This window comes from Haliaeetus albicilla, chromosome 1, assembly GCF_947461875.1.
Source record: "Haliaeetus albicilla chromosome 1, bHalAlb1.1, whole genome shotgun sequence".
Classification (NCBI taxonomy): Eukaryota; Metazoa; Chordata; class Aves; order Accipitriformes; family Accipitridae; genus Haliaeetus; species Haliaeetus albicilla.
This window is the reverse complement of record NC_091483.1, coordinates 36,194,985-36,215,720: the sequence shown is the minus strand read 5'-3', so window position 1 is coordinate 36,215,720 and position 20,736 is coordinate 36,194,985. Positions and strand designations below refer to the sequence as shown.

The window sequence follows — 20,736 nt, the reverse complement described above, 5'->3', positions numbered from 1 at the left end:
TTTTAACACGCACTGAACTGGTAGGAAACTTTTTAGTTGGAAAGGTCACAGGAGGCAGACTTCTGAGCATATCTCCAGCTAAATGTCACCTTTTCAGTGATGCTCTCATCAGAGGTTACATAAAAGGCAGACAGACACTTTCTGGTGGCACATGCATCTACCTTGCAGCAGGCCTGCCTGCCTCCTAAAGGTAAAGATTACATCCTCCAGAGCTGTACAGCAGAAATGCCATCTTGCAATCCATAGCTATGGGAGGTCCAATACCAGTCTGTACTCTCCACCTCTCTTTCTGTAGCCACACACTGATCAGAGCTAGAAAGTAGAAGCTGATACAAAGTGAGGTGCTTCTGAAATGTCACCAAATAAAAATGAGACATTCTGAAATTTGTTCTTATTTTGGTGTCTACTCTTTTAGCCTAAAAATTAAAAAGTGTGCATAAACCCAAAGATGCTCGATTTTGAACAGCAAATTGAATGCTGTCTGTCACATCCCAGATTAGCATCCTAAATCTAGGTGCACTGTGGTGTGAATGGATAGATGGGTACTCTTTGCTTCCTCTCCTATGCAGTAATGATCTTAACCAGAGAAGCTTTCTCAGTGTCAAATCCGGTACATTTGCTGGAACAGATTTAGCTCTGAAGAACTAGTATTTTCCAACAACAAAATTTTGTCACTAAACTTACAAGCAGTTCTAGCAACACAATAAAGAACAACTTGAAATCAGACCTCACCCTTTCTACTCACATCCTTACTGTCTCACTGTTTTCCATTAATGCATTATGCCTCTTTTCTATTTCAATGGTGAGATGAGGGAAGAATTCATTCTATTCCATATTGTCCCCTGCTATTTCCACTCCAGTGTCTTTAATATGTTTAAACATAAATCCCTGGAGCTTCTAGCTCTTAGTACTACTCCCAGTTAAGCAAAAGAAGAGTAAAAACCAGTCTCAGGACTTTGTGATAGTTATTCCCCATAACCCCTGTCCATTCTTAGTCTGTCTTACAAAAGTAACCGAGAGATTTACTGTCCAGAGAGTACAAGGCAAAAAAGGAAACACAAAAAATATTTTTAGAATTTTATTAACTGTAACAAAACCTGTGAATTAAAGGGTGGTCAGCTGTTTGGAGAGGATTCAGATACACATTTAAATGCCAACTGAGAATATTTAACAAACTATGTACAACTGTGTCAGCCATCAACTGCTGAATGCTAGTCAATGTAATCCAAATCTTCTGGGATTCCAAAACTTTTGTCAATTCTGCTCTCTTCAAATCCAAATTTACGTTTGGCCCAGGACTTTATTGAAAAGATGTTATCTGTAAACAGAATGAAAAACATTCAGTTTTGAATATTTAGGAAAATATGAATTATAGCCTTGGCTACAACAAAATGCTTCCATTTACTTCCCTACCTAGTGGGGAACATCATTATTAAATAGATTTAGAACAGAAAATGGGAGGCTTTTGTTAATGACATACTTTTACTCAGTACTAAGTAAAATATGTCTTCTTTTTTGGAGGTTACCTTTATCTTTTCTTGCTCCTCTTCTATGAGAAGACTGAAAGCTACAATTACAGTGTAAGCCTGCTATAGAGTGACGAGGTAAGTGTGAATATGCATAAGTATTTTATAGGTCCTTTTTGAGCTAGACACCTACTGTGTGACTGTATACAGCTGCAAAAATCAGTTACCTACAAGGTCCTTTCTAGTCCTGAATATATTTGTTAAGATAATGTATATTTTGTTTGGAAAAAAAAAAAAAAAAATTCAAGTAGCTTTATTTTAGTCAGCACTTCTCTTTTAGCAACACATTACTATTATTTTAGCATATACATTCTCTTCAATTTAACATCATTTTTACTGCAGTATTGATTGAAACTCACTATGTCATTCCTAAGACCCATAAATTGCAGCATTCCTTAAGACAGGAAGGGTTGTCTGTGTCTGCATACGTTAGAAATATTTTCTTTTCTTTAACCATCAGACATTCAGTTTTAAAACTGTTTCTTCAAAAGAAAAATATGCTACAGCATATAACCTAATTGTCTAATTAAATAGCAAAGTACTTTGTACAGGCTGAGGTATAGTCCCTTTACACCTCTCAAGACCTTGAGAACAACAGCCTGTCATCAACAGTAGAAACCCCTGACAGCAGTACTCCCAGAAGTTATTTTTGAATACATAACTTTATTTCTCCATATGCAGTAAACAACCCAGTGCAAATGAAGATAAATAATAATAGTCAAAAGACTTTGACAACGATATCCTGCTGCACTTGGCATAACCAATGATAGTGAGCAGTCCATCAGTAGTAGATGAATTCTAAACAAAAAATTACAAATTATATTGTAAATAAAAAAAAGTAAGGACATATATATTGCTTGCTCTGCAAAATGGAAATATGTAGCAATATAGCAAAGCTAAGCAGTAACAGAAAATTGAGTTAAACTGCCATACAAATGTTATCACAGTAACCTTCCTCAAAAATGTGCAGCATTTTTCCTGCATGTCAAAGCTGATGAATTAGTTTGAGAAATACCTACTTTATATTAGCATCCATCATATGGTAGCAGCAATAAGGTTCCACAAAGCATTCTACTCTTTAGAAACAGACAAGAATTCAGAAGAGAAGAATTAAACTTTCTGAATACCTGGACACCACCATTTCCAGTCTCTTTTCTATTAAAGTTTTCCTGATCTTAAGAGATTTTAACTCAACCAAGAAAATGAGCTGCAGGTTTTAACACAGTGTGCAAGATAGCACCAGAAGAAAAATCTGTTATGTGACATGAAGTACGTTCAGTAACTAAACTGAGAAAACGTATTCTTTTTTGATTCATGATAATTTATAAGTCAATTGTATTTCTGCGTGCTTTAAGTGAGGGCTATTCTACATCAAGTCCTAATCAAATTTAAAATTCTTAACAATGAGTAGGTCTTTTACTGAAATTGCTGTAGTCTGAAGCTGTGTTAAGCAATACAAATGCATACACACCAGTCCATCTGTTGGCTGCCTCCTTGGCTACTTTGTTTGTTTGGCCTGAAATAGAGAAGAAAACAACAACAAAGCATACATCACAGTAAAATCATACCATAGTTTCAAGGCACAGAGATTAAATTTTTATTGATGTCATTTTTAGGGAAGCACACAATATAAGCAAGTTATTCTACTGCTTCCAAACCCTTCTTCTGTTTTATGCTTTCAAAGGTTCCGACAAGCACAAAGCTAAGTTAAGGAAAAACAGGAGCAAAGGAACATGAAAAATAACATATGAACAACTGTGAGTTTCTGAAGAGCATTTTAAAATAAAATAATCCTAGTTTGGTTTGCCTGGGGCCTTAATTGTCTGCACCAAGACTGGAACTAGATACATGGCCTGAAGATACTAGAGGCAATGGAGATGGAAAATAAATTATAATCCTCTCTGTACATAAGTCATCCATCACATAGGTATGCATGACTCTATATAGATAAGGAAAATGACAAGGGTAGCAGTTTATCATATTAATCCAAAAGTTTAGCATATAGCTCTGGAAGGTCTCCTGAGCTTTGAGAACCCCCTCAATGAAATGAAGACAAAATAATGTTCCTGGTTATTAAACTTGGCTTCCCTCCCTTACCACTGCTCCATATCTAAATACATAATAGTAAATTACCATACTACAAATAGCTTTTATATCGTTTCCATGAGGCAAAACAGTATCAAGAAAAGTTCCTCTTAAATCACCTTGCTCCCATTAAAATAAGTACTGAATCAAATCAAGCAGGTTGGTTTGTAATGTGGGAATTTATCAGAATCATTATGGTTCTCACACCTACACATAACTTAGTTATTCCCAGTTAGTCTTGTTAGTACTTGCATGATAATACTCATTTGAATGGTCGTCATGAAATTTGTCTCCAGATACGACCAGGTATCCATTGTTATAAAGATTATACTTCAGGCAAAATTAAATTACATTGAAAAATCATCTGCTAGCACACAGGAAGGTAAGCACTCATTATTCTACCCTTAATATTTCAGTAAGTGATGTGAAAAATATTTAAATCAGAGTAAAATACCATTTCAAAACCAGTGTAGTTTCTAAAAATGGCCTACAATTAGAAAGTTTGGGCACAGCATGAAGAAAAGCAAAAGAGAAAGATGGGCAAAAAAGGGAGTGGGTGAGAAGATGGCATTTTTACTTGCTTGCATGCATCAGAAATTCAAGTTATTCCTAGCCTGAGATACTCCTTATTTCCTTTGCTGACTGCCTGTTGCTACCCCCCACTTGTTCCGTTCCATGACTGGCAGCACTGACAACATACTGGCAGCCAATGACATTTTGAACAGTACTTTACCCAATGCTACTTAAAGCAAGTCTGCAGTGTAAGGGCTTTCACAGGTCAAGATTTTAAATGTGTTAGCTATGATACTTCCCTCAGCATTTTTCTGAAACTCTGGAGTAAAACTGGAAAGCTTTGTTTGACTCCAAGTAATGAAGTTTGAAATGAAGTGAGGGGAAAGTAGGGTAGTATTAAACTCCATGGATCCAGAGCTGCAAGGTGACAGCATCCTGATGGCAGGTGAGCCAACATAGTCCACAGCACCTGCTATGTGTCCACAGAAAGCTCTGCTTTGCTGGGAGCAGCTAACCAGCTGAGCCCTGAGCTTCTGCATCGCACCGCAGCTCTAAGTTCCTGCAGCTTTCAGCACGCAGCCCTGTGCTTAAAGCCCAGTGACCACAAGGTACAGTGCATTAAAAAAAAAACCCAACAGTGGTGGCATGGTGCATTGTCACCCTTCAAATATTGCTTATGCATGTTTAAATATATATATGTGATCATGTGTTTTTAAAATGTGACTTCTTACCTCTGCCAAAGAAAAGGCTGAGGTGACCAACAGATACAGGGTGGTTAGAATGGCAGTGGCTCCCTCTAACCGAGTTGTGGCTAGAAGTGAAATCATGGGAGCAAGAGCAGGAAGCTGTAATGGGGAAATCCCACAGTGGGCAGCACTTTAATGACTTAAATAGCAGAGAAATAACAAAAAAACACCCAAACAAAAGAAACTCCTGAGAGTAGAAGTTAGAAATATTTTAACCATGTCATTCTTTCCATGCACCACCTGGGACTTATACAGACTGGCAGCCAAGTGTCATGGTAGAAATGTGGAAGGATCACAAGTGGAGGCAGAACTTAAGGATGAGGAAGGTGACATTCAAACCATCTGGCTAAATATCAAAGAAGAGGCTGCCTCAGTCCTCCAGAGACTGGGAACACACATCCCCCACATCACTCTGCTGCCAGGGGGCTTAGAGCTGGGGAAACAGGAGCTACTTGTAAAGCCTCAGGCACATGACATCTCCAGGAAATGTATTCACAAGAGGCTGGGGCAAGTGTTTGCTGCTTGAGATTTCCCTTTTACACTAGCTCACCCACATGCCCATGTACATGATAGCACCCTAGAGATGCAGGTATGGATTTATTCTGCTGTGTTGAAAGTTGCTTAGACCATCAGGCATACTGCATCAACAGCAATGCCAGCTAGCTTGGCAAGTTGCAAGACACCTGCGTGTTCCTCATGTCCAGCCTGAGCAAGCTCACACAAACAAGAGAGCTTGCACTGTCTCTTGTCATCACATGAGATTGTCACTGCCACTGCTGCAGGACGGCACTGCAGTCTGCTTAACCCTAAATTCCTTCAGTTAGGTTTTCCCCTCACGTTTCTTTTTCAATTTTGGGGTGGGGGAAACACACCTCATCCATCTCCAGAAACTACTATGTCATCACCTCAGCTGTTGCCTCATGGCTATGGGCTGAGCATTTAGCTATCTGAAGGCAAGACTTAAGTCCCTTGAGATCAGGCTCAACTCTTGCCTATGATTCCACTGCAGGATCTTGTCTGTCCCTGACTCCAACAAACGAACTGACAGAAATGAAGGAATCTGCACCTTGTGACTACTTTCTAGAAACCTTTTATAACTGCTTGTTGGGACTTTCATGGGTTGCATTATCTGTATGTGTACGTGCATGGAGGATGAGGGAAAGGAGAAGTAGTAAAACAGACATCCCCCAGACTCACCTACTTTACATACTGATGTAGCTCAAAGTCATGCTACTTCTGATTGCCTATTCTCTAGCTCCACAGGCTATTGGCCTCCTGGGTTTTAGACTGCACTGAAAGTTTAAGATCTAAAGAAGACAATAGCATGGGAACTTAATAATATATACACCAAAAAAGAATCAGGACACAAACTGCGTGAACTATAAAAAAAGACAAACTCAGAGACAGCACTGAGGGCAACTGGCTAATTGCCAAAACCACAACAATGGGGTCCCAAGCTCAGCTGGAGTCCTGCTGATCCTCCTGCTGACCAGAGCTGCTCTATCAGAACTTGATTTTTGGCAGCTACTAAACAGTGCTCCAGTACAGAAGCTGTGCAAGACAAGGAAAGGGCCAAATGTGCAGAAGAGGTGAGCAATACAGGAGGCCACATATGTTCCAGATGCTTCCAGATGTTCTAATTACCACTATTAGGCCCTAGTTACGCTCTACTTGATATCTATACATCTGCACATAGGCTGACAATACATACAATTGCTGTCTGGAAGCAACAGAATAATCCATTTGTTCTGGACATCACATATTTATTTCACCAGTTTGTGTGACAATGCATCAATAGACTTTCCTGCTCCCATGACTGCAGGATACAAGTCATTCACTTGGCTGAGGCACACACCACCTGTATCATCCACTGACCAATTTCAGGCACACTTGGCATTTTCTATGCGGGAAAATGGAAGTTTGCATTTTCTCTCCTGAACTGAACAAAAGCAACCACTGTGTGTACAGCAGCGCAAGGCCCAGGAGGAGCATGGCTTGCAACACCAGTCTGTTATGTTAGCAAAACACACCTATGCTCTAAACGTGAAAGGCTAATAGTCAAAGAGTTAGTTTTGACTAGTCTTCATGGAAGTCTCTTCTTCCCTCAACTCCAGGTATCTCTGAAGAACTGCAGGGAACTAAAAAAGCCCAGATTCTGGCAACTGAACCATGGTCCTATGCTTCTGTGATTGTCCTTATCACAGGGACAATCCCCTGTATCCCCTTAGAGGAAAGCAAAAGTAGGGAAAGGAAGGTCCAGCAGCAGTGAATGTCTAAAAAGAATGTGAGGGAGGGCTGGAAACATGCTTTTTAATGCAGGCAAGTGACATTCTACAGTAATCCGCAGGGATTCAGGAGCAGACCAGGAGACAGAGCTGACAAAAGGGCATGTGGACAGCTGTAGGACATGCAGTAAGAAGCCTTCTAAAGCAAATGGACAGCACCTGGTCAGGAGTGAAGGCCAGCAGCACAAAACATTAGCACAGCAATGTTTCTGAACAAATCTGAATTGGCAATATATATTGGCTCAAATCTTAGCACAGTAAAGCCACATTGTTTCTGATTGACTGCAGGGCTTCCTGAGTCACTTCTCAGCGTACTGCAGAACTACAGCCTCCTCTTTTCTCTCTTCCTTCCTCCTTCCCCCAGATTCGCTCACTTTTTCCTGGAAGGGGAGGTGGTAGGAATTAAAGGTCTTATTTGCATTCCAAACTGTTGAAGCCTCAAATATTTCCACAGGAGGGGAAGATGACTACATGCCTCAACAACACAATATACATACTCCAGGAGACTAAGTTAGTCTTTCTATCAGACTTTGGACACTTCCACAGGTGAAAAACAATTGCAATAGCAACAGCCATCACCATCTCCTCATAAACATTTTCCAAACCTACTTTCAGGTTCTTTCTAAAAGCTTTTTTAAGTCCTGCACATATCATCAAAGGAATACTAAGGAAGCAGTCACTGAATAGTATTCAAAATCAGACTGTAAAGGTAACATAGTCCAGCTCCAATAGCTATACTAAAAAAATCTCAACAACCAGAACCAGCTCACAAACCACCTATAGACTTGGAAACAAACAAAGAGCTGTAGCTTTCTTTCCTCTCCTAGCTTCTACTCTGGCATTTTCAGGATAACTTTAAGGATTATTGTAAGTAATGTTTTTATGTGTAAACAAAATTTTCAGGTCCAGGAACCTCACAGAATAACAAAAGCTAGTTATATTTATAAAACTAGCACAGTTTGGTGCCAGTTTTGACCTACCACAACTAATGCCACAAGAAAATTGTATGGATTTCCTCACTTGAAAAGTGCATGACTGCAAAGGGAACTAGCACCTCTTCAAGGAGACAGTCACTCATCAACCTGTGGGATTGTCAGCAGATACCTGCAAAATACAACTGCAGTCTTCAGCATGGGGGCGAGGGAGTAATTTTACAGTGTGAATCGCAATTCTTCTGCATGAAATGCAGCGAACAGCTGCAACTGTTCTCAGAGGCCAGTGAGGATTACTAGCCCAAAGATTCTCAGTCTCTCTCATGAAACTGGTCAGGGTAAATTAATTGCATTTGAATTCCAGTAGTGATTCTGCATCCACTTATACTGAATTTAAATATGAAAAATGGCAACTACCGTAAGAACAGTATGTGAACTTGAATCTGCAATGACTCTGATTATCCATTGCTTTCCACAGAGTTATCCATTCTCCTGCTCACAGGCTGCCCTCAATTTCCAGAAACATTGTTTACCTTGCTATCACCACACTGTGACAGATTTGTGTTTCTCTTGAAGAAGCATCATTATAATATCCTGTGATGCAGTTTCTAAAATCTTGCCCATTAATGAAAACATCTCATGCAAATAAAGGGCCTGCCTCTAAAGGCCAGGGTAGAAGGTGAACATAGAAATTATACACCTATCATCCACAGAGAGTACAAAATGTAATTGCCTAGTACCTCCTACTGGCATGTCCATCCACAGACTGACACCAGAGACTCCGATCAAGAGACTGCAGTTTGCCATTGGAGACTATTCATGGCAATGATGTGATCAAGTGGCTTCTTTAAAGTCCGTATCTGAGTATCCTTGAGACTAAGTAGTCTACAACACTGTCAACAGCCTAACCCACAACATAGCAAGAACAGCTTTAGAAGAATGTTTTGTAACCAAGTATTAGGCAGAGATACCTCCACACTACATGCAATCTTTACCTTCCCCCATGCTTCCCAAAGAGGTGTTTCCTCTTATAAACAAAGAGCTCTTGTGTAGAAGAGTGATAGCACACCAGAATTCTGTCAACTCCTTTGAATACAAAATAACACATCATTCTTCCCCCATACTCCAGTATCCCACATAACACTTATCCCCATGTTATTAATCAACAGGTGACAATGCTTCAGAATTCATGACTAAATTCAAGTCAATGCATAAATATGATTTCTCATTTAAATGAGATTAAAAATGAGATAAAATTCAAAAGAACTATTTATACTGACATATTACTAAATAATAAAAAGGAGTATCTTTTTTTACATTTAGACTCTGGATAAAGTTTCAGAACTACAAGAAAAGCGTTGACAATTATGAACCCTACCTACTGATCTACAACTATTTTGAAAAGCATACAACATAATATGAGCCATTAGTGATAGAAAAATACTCAAGAAATTTTGATATATGAATTAGCATTTCTGCTGCAACAGCTCTGTATGCGTGTGTGTATGCTTGAAAATAAACCTGAGCAAATATGTAACATGGTGCCAGTCTTGTCTATATGGTAAAACACGGCAGTGCATAGTAAAGCTACTAATAAGCTGATCCGCATCTCTGGGAATATGCTTTTAAAGGGTCTGCAATCTTTGTTAGTGTGTTTGAAAAAAGTGTCAAGTCTCATCAGCAAAAGCTCCCTCTGTCCCATATGAAAAGGTCACACTGTCAAATTTCATCAGGATGTACACAGTGTCCCTTTGAAAAATGTCCAACAGAATTTGTCAGAATTGCTACCAAAAGATTCCTCTATGCAAAATACATGCTCTTGCACTTAAGTTTAGTATATTCATGTACCCACAGAAAAAGACCACTTACCTTTCAAGTATTCTACCTGAAAGCCCATGCTGAAATCTTAGTTGCATAACTAAAATACATCTATCCTTATCCAAAGAAACAGAGGGAAGCAATGTGCTTACAAAGGGGAAACAAGCACACCAACTTTCTGATTCAGGGCTCCCTAGCAACACTTAGTTTTTCTTTCAGTGGACAACTCCTCCCTCCCCACTTCGCTTACTAATAAACTCCATACCCACAGCACAGCTAAAGCAACTTGCAAACATCTCTGCTGCTGAACTGCATTTTGCAAGGAGGCCCATCCCAGAGCACTATGGTTTTTGTCTAGTTCAGGATGTCACTCTGCTGCATGCCTCACGTGTCACAGAAGTTGCAGAGAAGAGCCTGGAAGGCATCAGAATAGGTCCTCTGCTCTCTGTACCCATGACTCAATGCATGTCCAACCTTACCTATGCCATTTCTGAGGTATTTGTAGCCTATTTTTAAGGTTTCCAGTGTTAGAGCTTTTACAACCTTCCCAGGCAACCTAGCTCTGTGTTTGATTATTGCTACCATTAGAATAGATTTTCATCTAACTTTTTTTTTCCCCTGCAATTTAAGGCTATTACTTATTGCTGAATTTTCCATGAACCTGAGCAACAGGCTATTCCTTTCCTTTTTTGAAGGAGATACAGATATGTGAAACCCAGAAGCAACCTTCTTTCAAGCCCTATTTTTGTAAAATTTTTACTCCTAGAATGTGGTTGCTCAATGTCTGGTCTTTTTTGCTCTGCTCTGAATTCTCCCTAGTTAGCTATATAACTCTCGAGTAGGAAATCCAACACTGACACAGTGTTAGAGCTGAAGCCTCACTAATGCCAACTTGAGTAGAAAGATTATTTCCAACATATCATTGCTGGTTATACTTCTGTTTCTGTATCCTAGTATGATGATTTTGCTTTTCACAACAAGAATGTCTCATATTCAACCTGTATACTACTATAACCCTGACATCTTTTTCAAACCCTCCCCCTTTAACCAACTGCTCCAGATCATTTGCATAGCACAATATCCTTGAATGCATATACATCCTTGCACTTGCCACTACTGAATTTTGTCTGGTGTTTTTGACTATCTTTGCAATTGTCGTGTTCATTTTGAAATCTCACTTTGTCCTTCGTCCATGCATTCTCTCCTAGCTTCATCATCTGCAAATGTTAACAAAAGTGTATCTTCTGTTCTATTATCCAGCTCATTAATATAAATACTGAGCAGATGCACAGACATGACAGATCCTATTGCAGAGCACCATCGATTCTACCTTCCTTTCTGATACTGAATTACTAATGAATACACCTTGAGTACAACTATAAAGTAGTTTGAGATTCACAATACTGCAGTTTCATCAGGATATTTCCCTACTTTCCTTATCACAGTACCATGCAAAACTGAGTCAAAACACCAAAGACAAAGTTCTCCCAATCCACAAAGGTCTTGGTGTCCTTCCAGGTGTTTCCAAATTGGTTCTTTGTTCCAGACTTTTTTCTGATATCCTGCTCTTTTCAGTGAAACTAGCTCATTAGATGTTAAAGTGAGGAGGGGAAAAAAAACCATCGGAAATACCCTCAAATACACCACCAGTGCCAAGATTAGTCTTGCACTCATACACTCTGCCCTGCAAAATGTCTGCAGTTAAATAGCACAGAACAAGGTATCTATATTAGGAATATACACCAATAATATATGGTCCTAATCTAGATAAATCCATAGTGAAAACATAACTTACCATCCCACAACATATGGGAGATTTCCTAACATATGAGACTGGCAACATGTTTTTATAAACAAGGCCAGGGAAAACTACACTTGACAGTCCTGCAACTTAGCACTGAAGACAACGAATGAAACATCCACAATACCTTTCCTGACCTCATTTTGCATATGGAAGTTATAAAAAGATACAAACCACTATTTAAAAAAACAAAAAAATTCCTTTGAATATCACCATAACTTTATCAAAACTGTCTGAATGAAGGGTACCATACACAACTAACTTAGCAGGTATAACACTGGGAGAGACAAGCAAAGTAATCACTCCACAGAAGCCTTTTTGTTTCATATATAAATGATCTATAGACTACTTCCATTTGATGCTCTCTTCAGGGCTTTAAAACATGGCCAAATGGATTGCTACTGATTCATTTCTAAATCAGGGAGTATCATAAATGTAGTCACAAGCAGCTATTTTCCACATCACAAATTTTATCAAGTGTCTACCATTCTTAAGCAGCTCAACAGCTTTTGCCATAAAGATTTACTGGCTCAGAAAATAAAATTATTCCCATATATTTCATCCATTTGCCTCTCACCCTACATATTTTTTCTGCCATTCCAATATAAACAAATAAGAAACAAAATAAACAGAAAGAAGAAAAATAAGCCTTGTGAGCAGTCTCATTTAATTGCAAGAAAATGTAACTTGCCAGAGTAGCCAGTTTATTTAAGGAGGGTATTAACATGTTAGCTAAAGATTTGACCTTCCAACTGCCTCTTTTCTGAGTATGCAAGTAAAACCCCACTGACAAAAGACAAGCTATTTTAAAATTTGTTCCTTTTTTTTTTTTTTCTTAACCAGCTAAAATGCAGCTCCATTTTAAAGCAAGTTGGCCTAAGTTGATGCTCTCCAAGAAGAATAGTCTTGCTAGAATGTGTTTGAGGTATAAAAACACAAGTATGTATGTGTCTAAACATTTAGTTTTTCATTGCAGAGTAACCTCTTAGCTGGAGTCCAAACCTTAGGCTAAGCACAAAGACAGAGAAAATCTCTGAAACGCAGAGAATTAGGGCCTTTTGCTGAAAACCAAATGATCCTTCTGAACTTCAGCTTCCCAGCTTCAGTCAAAAGCCCCACATTTCACTTTAATATTTGCACTTTAGGAATATATGTGCAGACGCATCTTAAGCTGCACCAGTCCGTCCTGGTGGTCCTTCACTCATCATTCTTCGGGGCTGTTATCTTCTCCTTCCTTTCCAAGTGCCAGAAGCTGCTCACCCATTTACCTACCCCTGTTCCTCTCTCATTCAGTTCTTTCCAAATCCATTTTCTACACAGTTCAACTCGTTGCAGAGGTCAGGAAGATGCCCTTTGGAAATTTGTCACCTGATGTGCTCCGGGTTGGTCAGAGGATCTTTGGTTGCTCTTCAGGGCAACTACCGCAAGACAGACAATTCTGAGAGATGCATGACAAACTACCACATGTATGAAAGCCTTCTGAAGAAGGTGATGAAAGACTTCATCAGACAGACTGTCCGGTGGAAAGAGAGATTTCAAAGACCTTGGGAGAGTCCACCACAAGACAAGGATATATACACCAGCAGTTCCTAACTCAAGCTGACAACTTGCTGTTATCACTGGTGAACTGCAGCACAGGAATGAAAGGCCAAGGTGAGAACTCTTTAACCTACTTTTGTCAGGGAAGATCTGTAAACCACCACATTATGGCCTCCGGTAATCACAGCCAGATTCTGCTTTGCAGGTGTTTGCTCCATCGAAGGACCAGCATTTTCAATAACTGAACTGCAAACAAGCCTCCCTTGATTTTCAAGATAAAAAGAAAACTGGAAGGGATAAAAAGAAAGGAGCAGAAATACTACTTAAACTTGCAATTCCTTCTCACTTGCTATGATTACTGAAGGAGCTTGGAGCATTAGAGATCAAGTATTACATTTGTAATTCCACTCATTAGTACCCTGTTCCTTTGTCAACTTAACAGTTAAAATTTATGTTTACTGTTACTATGTGTAACTATGATTACATACAAGTACACTTATAACTTTTAGAAAGAATTAGGAGTAAAGTTATATTTAGTTTTGGTAAAGCATTTTGTTTTGTCTTTTAATGTAGCTTTTGAACAGGTAATTTAAATTTGCCTACCTTCCAACTGAATGACAAGCCATTCAAAGAACAGTATAGGGAGCAGGGGAAGCAGAAAAAAAGTATCTTAGCTTGATGCAATCAGTCGAGTAAATGTGTTCTTTCATTACTGGTGCACATCTATATACATTCTGGTACTCCATGATGAAGGAGGGAAAAAGGAAAAAAAAAGGGGGGGGGGGGGGCTGGGCTTTGTAGGTTTGTTTTTATTAGTAGCAGATAGCCCACAAATTGTGTATGCACACATACATTGTCTATTTCCTGTCATATCCTCATCCAGATCTTCAGGAGATGAATACATGAAATAGTCTCATCTTTCAAAGAATTGTATAAGTTAAAAAAAATAAAAATGAGTGCTTGCTTTCAAATCTATTATTTTTCTATGTACTTTTTTAGCAAGTGTCTGGTTCACTCCAAAGAAAGCTTAGTTTAACCCTCTAAGGCTCACGTAAGTGTGGGTGGACACACTAGTTTAACTCAGCAGAATGACTAATTTCAAATTGCAGATCTCTGTTAGTTGCATTGATGCATAAACCATAAAAAGCACAGCTTGTCTCTCAGATGCCAGGTGCATATTCACAGTGAGTAGCTAGAAAACATCTTCTTAATTGCAAACTGAACATACTGGATCTAGAGGTGATTAAAAAAAAACCCACTCACTCTATAAAGTTGATCTGTATCTTATTGATCTTGGCGACACCTAGACCAGGCTTAAAGTTATTTGTAGACATTCACTTTTCCAAAGTGAATCACTATATTTCTAAAAATAGCTACTTAATAGTTCATTAACCGGAAGTACTGACAAGGGTCTGAGTTTGAATAACCTTTCTGATATGTTTTCTGAACAATAGCCTTTGCCACAAAATATAAATAAAACCCATTAAACCATTTTGTAAATCACCAGTGGTCTGACGAATTTTGAATAAAACTGACGCAACTCATTTTAAAGCTTCTCCATTAGCCAGTCTAGTCTAATCTTCATTTCATTTCTTCACTACTGTTTCATCTCTGGGAACAGGGACTATTCCCAGTATTAGTAAGAAACCCCCAAAAGAATCTAGCACTTAGTACTAAATTTTTGTAACATTAAATACATTTGTATCCATAACACATTTTCAGATTGATTTGAATATAACAGAACATAGTAGCTGGGTGTATCAACAAAAAAAATCCCAAACAAAAAAAGAACTCAAACCAAAACAAGACCCCAACTATGCACCCCATAAAATCCAGCAGCTAAAGCAACATTACCTTTTCAGCATTCAGCCTCAAGATATTAAGATGAATGAAGAAACTGGTAAACCCAGAACTACTTTCTCATACTGTCTGTATATCCCAATGTAATTCTTCACAACAGTTTGTCAAGCTGAAATTTTCAGTGTTTAGACACAACAGAATTAAAAAATTTTGAAGCATCTACAATGCAAAAAGCCACTTTCAAGTACATACTACATAGAACATAATATTTTCATGGTATTCGGTAGTCTGGATGTTTTCTCAAAATTTATTTTCACACAGCCATGTAAGTATCAGTTTTAGAAAACAGTCTAACCCTGAACTGGACTGGTAGTGATGCCTCTGAGATCACACTTTTGGAGATTCAAAAGGGTAACTATCTGGATATTTGTGGCTTGAAATCCTGTCCATTTGAACCACTTAAGCCTTTTGCTACAGGATAAAAATAAACAAAGAGAGCAGAATTAAAAAGGTTGAAACCAAAATTGCTACATTACATGTGTTGCATTTGGCAGTTTGCTAATTTTTGGGAATACAGTTTGTCTAGACACATTCACACCACTGTTTTAAAGGTAAAAGCCTAAGACATAAAAATTATCAGTAGCTGGACATTCTAAAAACATGCTAAATAAACCAGGAATGCTGACAGGCAACATCTAAGACCAGCTCCATAAATATTAGCACTCATACCAGGTGGAAGTCACTTACTTCAGTCAGCATGTAGCTATTTCTGAGATTACTGTCCTATGCAAAGGTACAAAGTAACCAAAGCATGGCTACTGTGAAAAAAAAATAGCTAAGACCCAACAATGTTTTAATATAGTATAAATCAACATTCCTCTAATTACAGTGGAAGAGCAAGAAGTTTGAAATTCTAGAAATGTTTATTTTACAGTGAACTTTACAGTGAAAATGTTTACCTGTTTCCAGTTATAAGCTGGCCAACAACTCAGAGCAAAATCCATACCATTTATACACTTAGGCTGCCAGACAAACCCTTCTATAAAATTAATTGTCAGAAAAATTTTATTAGCTCCCTAACATCTCTCTCTGGTGGGGAGAAAGAATTAAACTTATGCAGCAGGTTAATCTTGATGTTATATGGACCTTTTTTTGTTGGCCTTATGAAAATCTGGATAAATTACAAACAATTGAAAGCTTGCATTTTCCATGCCTTTGTCCTCTACTGTAATCTTTAGGGAACCTAGCAGCATCACATGTATCCAACTTTGCATACCTACATGTTATGTCATGAAGGAATAGAGAATCACTTCTCTACAATGACTGCTTCCCGTGAGAATATCCTCCAGCCTACAAAAACCTGCCTCAAAGCTGAGAAACAAGGGCTCTGTCCTGCAGCAGCTGAAGCAGGATTACAAGTTTAACAGAGAAGTATAATATCCCAGTATTTATTATTTTTGTTACTTCTGATGACTGTTGTCAGTTTTACTGCCCTTAATGTTGAGGAAGAATTTATTACTCAATCCTAACTCACACAAAACAGCTTAAACAACATTTCCAAGTGGCAAAGACAAGCTTCAACCACTGAACTGCAGTGGTCGTCAGAAGAAATCCATATATGTTGCAATTCTAGATATATTTTTACAATACCCTACCTGCAAAATGGAATTATCCAAATATAGCCACAAGACCAGACTATTATGTAGCTTCCTCTAGTGGTCAGTCCCTAAATCTTGTTTCTTCTGCTATTTACTGTAGTTAATTGTTATTGAGAGTCTATACTTCAGCTCTCTAATACAAAAGCCAAAGAAATTAAGCCAAAACATATGGCAAAACATTTGTTACTGATATTAAAAGGACAAGCAGTGAATTCAGCAAAAACCAGAGTTAGTATTTTAGTATTCTGATTTGTCCCCTTGTGAATATACATTATAGTATATTTAGTTACATGGTCAAACATGACTTTCCCACGACAAGACTCAGGAAGCAAGACAGATGTTAAGCTTTCAGCTGAGTCTTCAGATATTTGCTATGAATCATCCAAACTTTGTTTTGACCCTGGAATTAGTGTGTGTGTGTTTTAATGAGGCTTATCGCTGCACAGTAAGTTTGTTTCTGCAATACTCATTTGAGGGAAAGAGCAATTAAAAAGGCATAGCAAAGCATTCACCAAATTTGGAGGCCACTGAAATCAGATGACAATTTGATATACCCCTAAAATACTACAACAAAAATCAAGGCAGCTCTATGATATGAGATGGGAAATTAATAGAGAGAAATGTTATACTGAGCATCAGAAAGATTTCCTTACAGGTTGAAGTCATTAAGGAAGAAGAGGGAAAACCCAAATGTAGAAAGTAACAACGGGCCATTACAAAACATATGATATTGAACAATCCAACTCTTAAAAACAGTGCAATTATATAACATAACAGCCATCTCTGATTCCTGATGCAAAATTAAAATAAGGTAATTTAGAGTTAGTAATCTGCTCAGGTGATCTAACTGAAAATAATCACAAGGATTATGTTATCTAAGTTGTACAGCTAGTGGAAAATCATATCGCCCACGTGCAGTTTGAAAATGCTTTAAAATCTGTGAACCAGTAGCTCTGATTATAAGGTTATTCTTTGAAACAGCAGCAGTAACTTTCATGTCTAGCTGAACACCTTCCATTACTTGAGAATCTTTTTTGCCTTCTTACACTAAACCCCATAACTTCCTGCATCTTGTTTTGACTCTGGAATGAGAGAAATGCCTCCCAACCTTTCCCCCCCTCCCTGCCCCTCTCTTTCCATTAATGCCTATAAAATTCCATTCAGCTTTGACAAAGACATTAAGTCCCCAAAATTGACATAACCATTTATTCATTTATACATTGCCAGCAACAATGCGTGCTGCCAGTGCAACAACTGATGAAACATATAACAAAGGAGAAACTTTTTAATCAACAGTCAGGGACAAATTGTTTTCCAAACACTACTGCATATTCCCCTGGTAATCCTACAGGTAGCCCAACAAGGCTAACCTCACCAACTCCCTTAAATGCTCATCCCTCTATTGCAGAAGCTCATGTGGAGCTTCCACACCCTCTAACAACCAACAACAAACAAACAAAAAAAAGGGCATAACCAAAGTAACTAACAATGACATTTCTTTCCCTTTCCCTCTTTTCAGGGTATTAGTCTCTGTGTTGCCAGCTAATGCAGTTTGCTCTAGCATTCAAGGTGTGATTTGCCCCCTTGTGCCTCGTATTTAGGAATGTGCTCACTGAGACTGCTTCAAGCGAGAGGGTCCTCAAATCATTCAATGCAATGCTTATGATAAGGGTACCTCAGCAGTTAAAATACCTGGCACTACAAATCCTTCTGCTGTTGGAATCTGCCTAACCTCATTCATTTTTACAGCTGGAATCAGCTGGGAAGTGTCTGTCATTTGCCCTCAGGAGAGCACACAGCAAGGGATTTACAGCACAGTAACTAACCTCAGGTCTTGAGTTTGCTTATTCCCTGGCATATCATTACATCCTTGGGGAAAGATAACGCAGCTGACAAAAAAATGTCACAGCCCCTCAAAATAAATAATATCTGTCCAATTTAGGGGTGTGTGGCCACATCAACTGTTTACGTTCCTGGCTTTCTCTGAGCACATTTCTAAAGCTGTGTACTTTGTTAGAAGAATAAAGAAAGAGAAAGATTCAGTTAGATATCTTCTCACAAAAAGGTCTGTGCCTGTTCCTCATCACTCTGTAATGGCATTTTGGCATTACAGCAACTGAATATGCAGTGGTGTTTGGGTAGCAATGTAAAAGCCTAATAAATAAAACATGAAAGTTGAAGTAGAGAAAATTCAATAAAATTTCATGCATGCTTTTCATTTTTCATGCTAAAGGATCAGAATATTAAGTACTTTTCAGTACCCAATTCTGTAATTAAGTATTAAAGTCACTCATCATTCCTCATATTCCATTAGAATTAGAAACTCCAACCAAAACCCAGCATGTCAGAGACAGTACAAACAGTAAGTCAACAATGTAATACCATACTTACGTATAAGTGACAATTAAGTGTCTCTAATGAAATGCTTATGTCCTAAATAGACAAGACAAAGTAAGTAGAAAGATACCTGTTTTGCCAGCATGGAATTGAAGGTAAATGAGAGCCAAAGACTACTCTTCCTACACACATTCTAGGGTTCAGCACACTTAGAAGTTATAGAATTAATATAGTTCTAGAAAGAATGGTCCTGAGATTAATTCTAATGCATCAGAGCATTTCAATTTTAGGATTGTTTGTTAACTGCTCAGTTGCTGGCAGAGTAAATATCAATAAAACCCCCATATATAATACAACAGAACATGAAAAGAAATGGTCAGTGTACCTGTATTGTATTGCTTACAGCTTTAAAAAGAAAATCAGCTATTCTTTGGCTTATCTCTGCATACCAGATTTTAAGCTAAAGAAGTGCAGACCTTTTCGTGCAAAAGTTCGCTTTGAACAATATACAACTTACGCATTTCTTCAATGACGTCTGGATCACATTCTCTGTATTTGTCTATTTCTGCCTTTAGCTGCTCTTTTTTCTGCTGAAGGACAGCAAGTTCCTCTATTAGAGCTGCACGTTCCGCCTGAGGATTCAAAGTATTTTGGTAAATATGAAAAAATACAAAAATACAAATCAGTAATTATTGCAGAGAATGTTTGTTTGTTTGTTTTAAAAAAGATGTAAATTTAAAAAGCTGTTCTCACTACTGCTTTCTGTCAATGAACCAGTTGAGCATTTTATGCACAGACAAAAATCCCAGTGACACTAAATGATATCAACTACAAACTGGAAGTCAAAAAAAATAAGGCGAAAATGGATAAACAAAAGAACAATTTTCTACAAACTTTGAACTCAACATGGTTTGACAAACTCCAAACAGTTCTCTTAATTGTTGGGCTTAAAGGTTAAATGATATTTAGGAGTGCCAGTCTTGTAATTAAAGACAGCATTGCAGAAAAACCTACCATTCACACTTCCACAAATCGGGATGCTGTGTATGAACAGGCTCTGAATTTATTTTTCTTCTTTTTTCCAAGTCATTTAAGAGCAGTCGTCTCAAAAATAAATTCAGATATTTATGACATGATAGTCTTTGCTGGGAGAGGATACAATATCAACCTCAAACATTCTGTTGATCAATAAGGATCTGCAGACACTGACTCAACATGAGCTCTCCCATAGCCAACTCAGCACATACTTCTAATTCAGTCTGTAGTTACAGCCAAACACTGTAACTGGCTGGTATTCAAAGAACTCATGCTAGGGCACTGGGTAGCCTAAAAAAGCCAGATAGCATGAGTTTGCAAGCCATTCCATCAGGTTCTTAGCCAATGGGAATCTCCATGGCAGCCCAGCAGTCTGAGGTATTTTGATTTTGCAGGAGGAGGGTTGTTGGTTTCGGGTCTTTTTATTTATTTTATCTTAAAGTTCCATAATCCCAGTGCTTTTGCCAAGAGTCTGGAGTCAGCACATTCTGAAAATGCAGACTGGAAATCAAAAGCTTCCAGATGCTGGGCTATGAAGCCCAGCTGCTCAGAGACCAATATCATGATCTAGATTTCTTGGGACTTCTTCCTGATGTATAATCCAGAATCAAAATGTCAGAAGCATCAGCCAAAACAGGATTTCCAGGACCAATAGCTCCTT

At 38.3% G+C, this 20,736-nt stretch overlaps 1 protein-coding gene across 2 annotated transcripts in view; it reads right to left on the bottom strand.

Moving 5' to 3' along the window:
• Window positions 1–1,065: 1,065 nt before the first annotated feature.
• Window positions 1,066–20,736, bottom strand: part of MND1 (meiotic nuclear divisions 1) — a 42,209-nt gene continuing 22,538 nt past the window's right edge. For both annotated transcript variants that reach the window (XM_069785498.1, XM_069785506.1), the window contains exons 6-8: window positions 19,558–19,672; window positions 2,998–3,042; window positions 1,066–1,318 (exon numbers count right to left, since the gene is read on the bottom strand). In XM_069785498.1, the coding sequence (XP_069641599.1) occupies window positions 1,212–1,318; window positions 2,998–3,042; window positions 19,558–19,672 (267 nt within the window). In that variant the 3' untranslated portion in view covers window positions 1,066–1,211. The remainder of the gene's footprint in view (window positions 1,319–2,997; window positions 3,043–19,557; window positions 19,673–20,736) is intronic.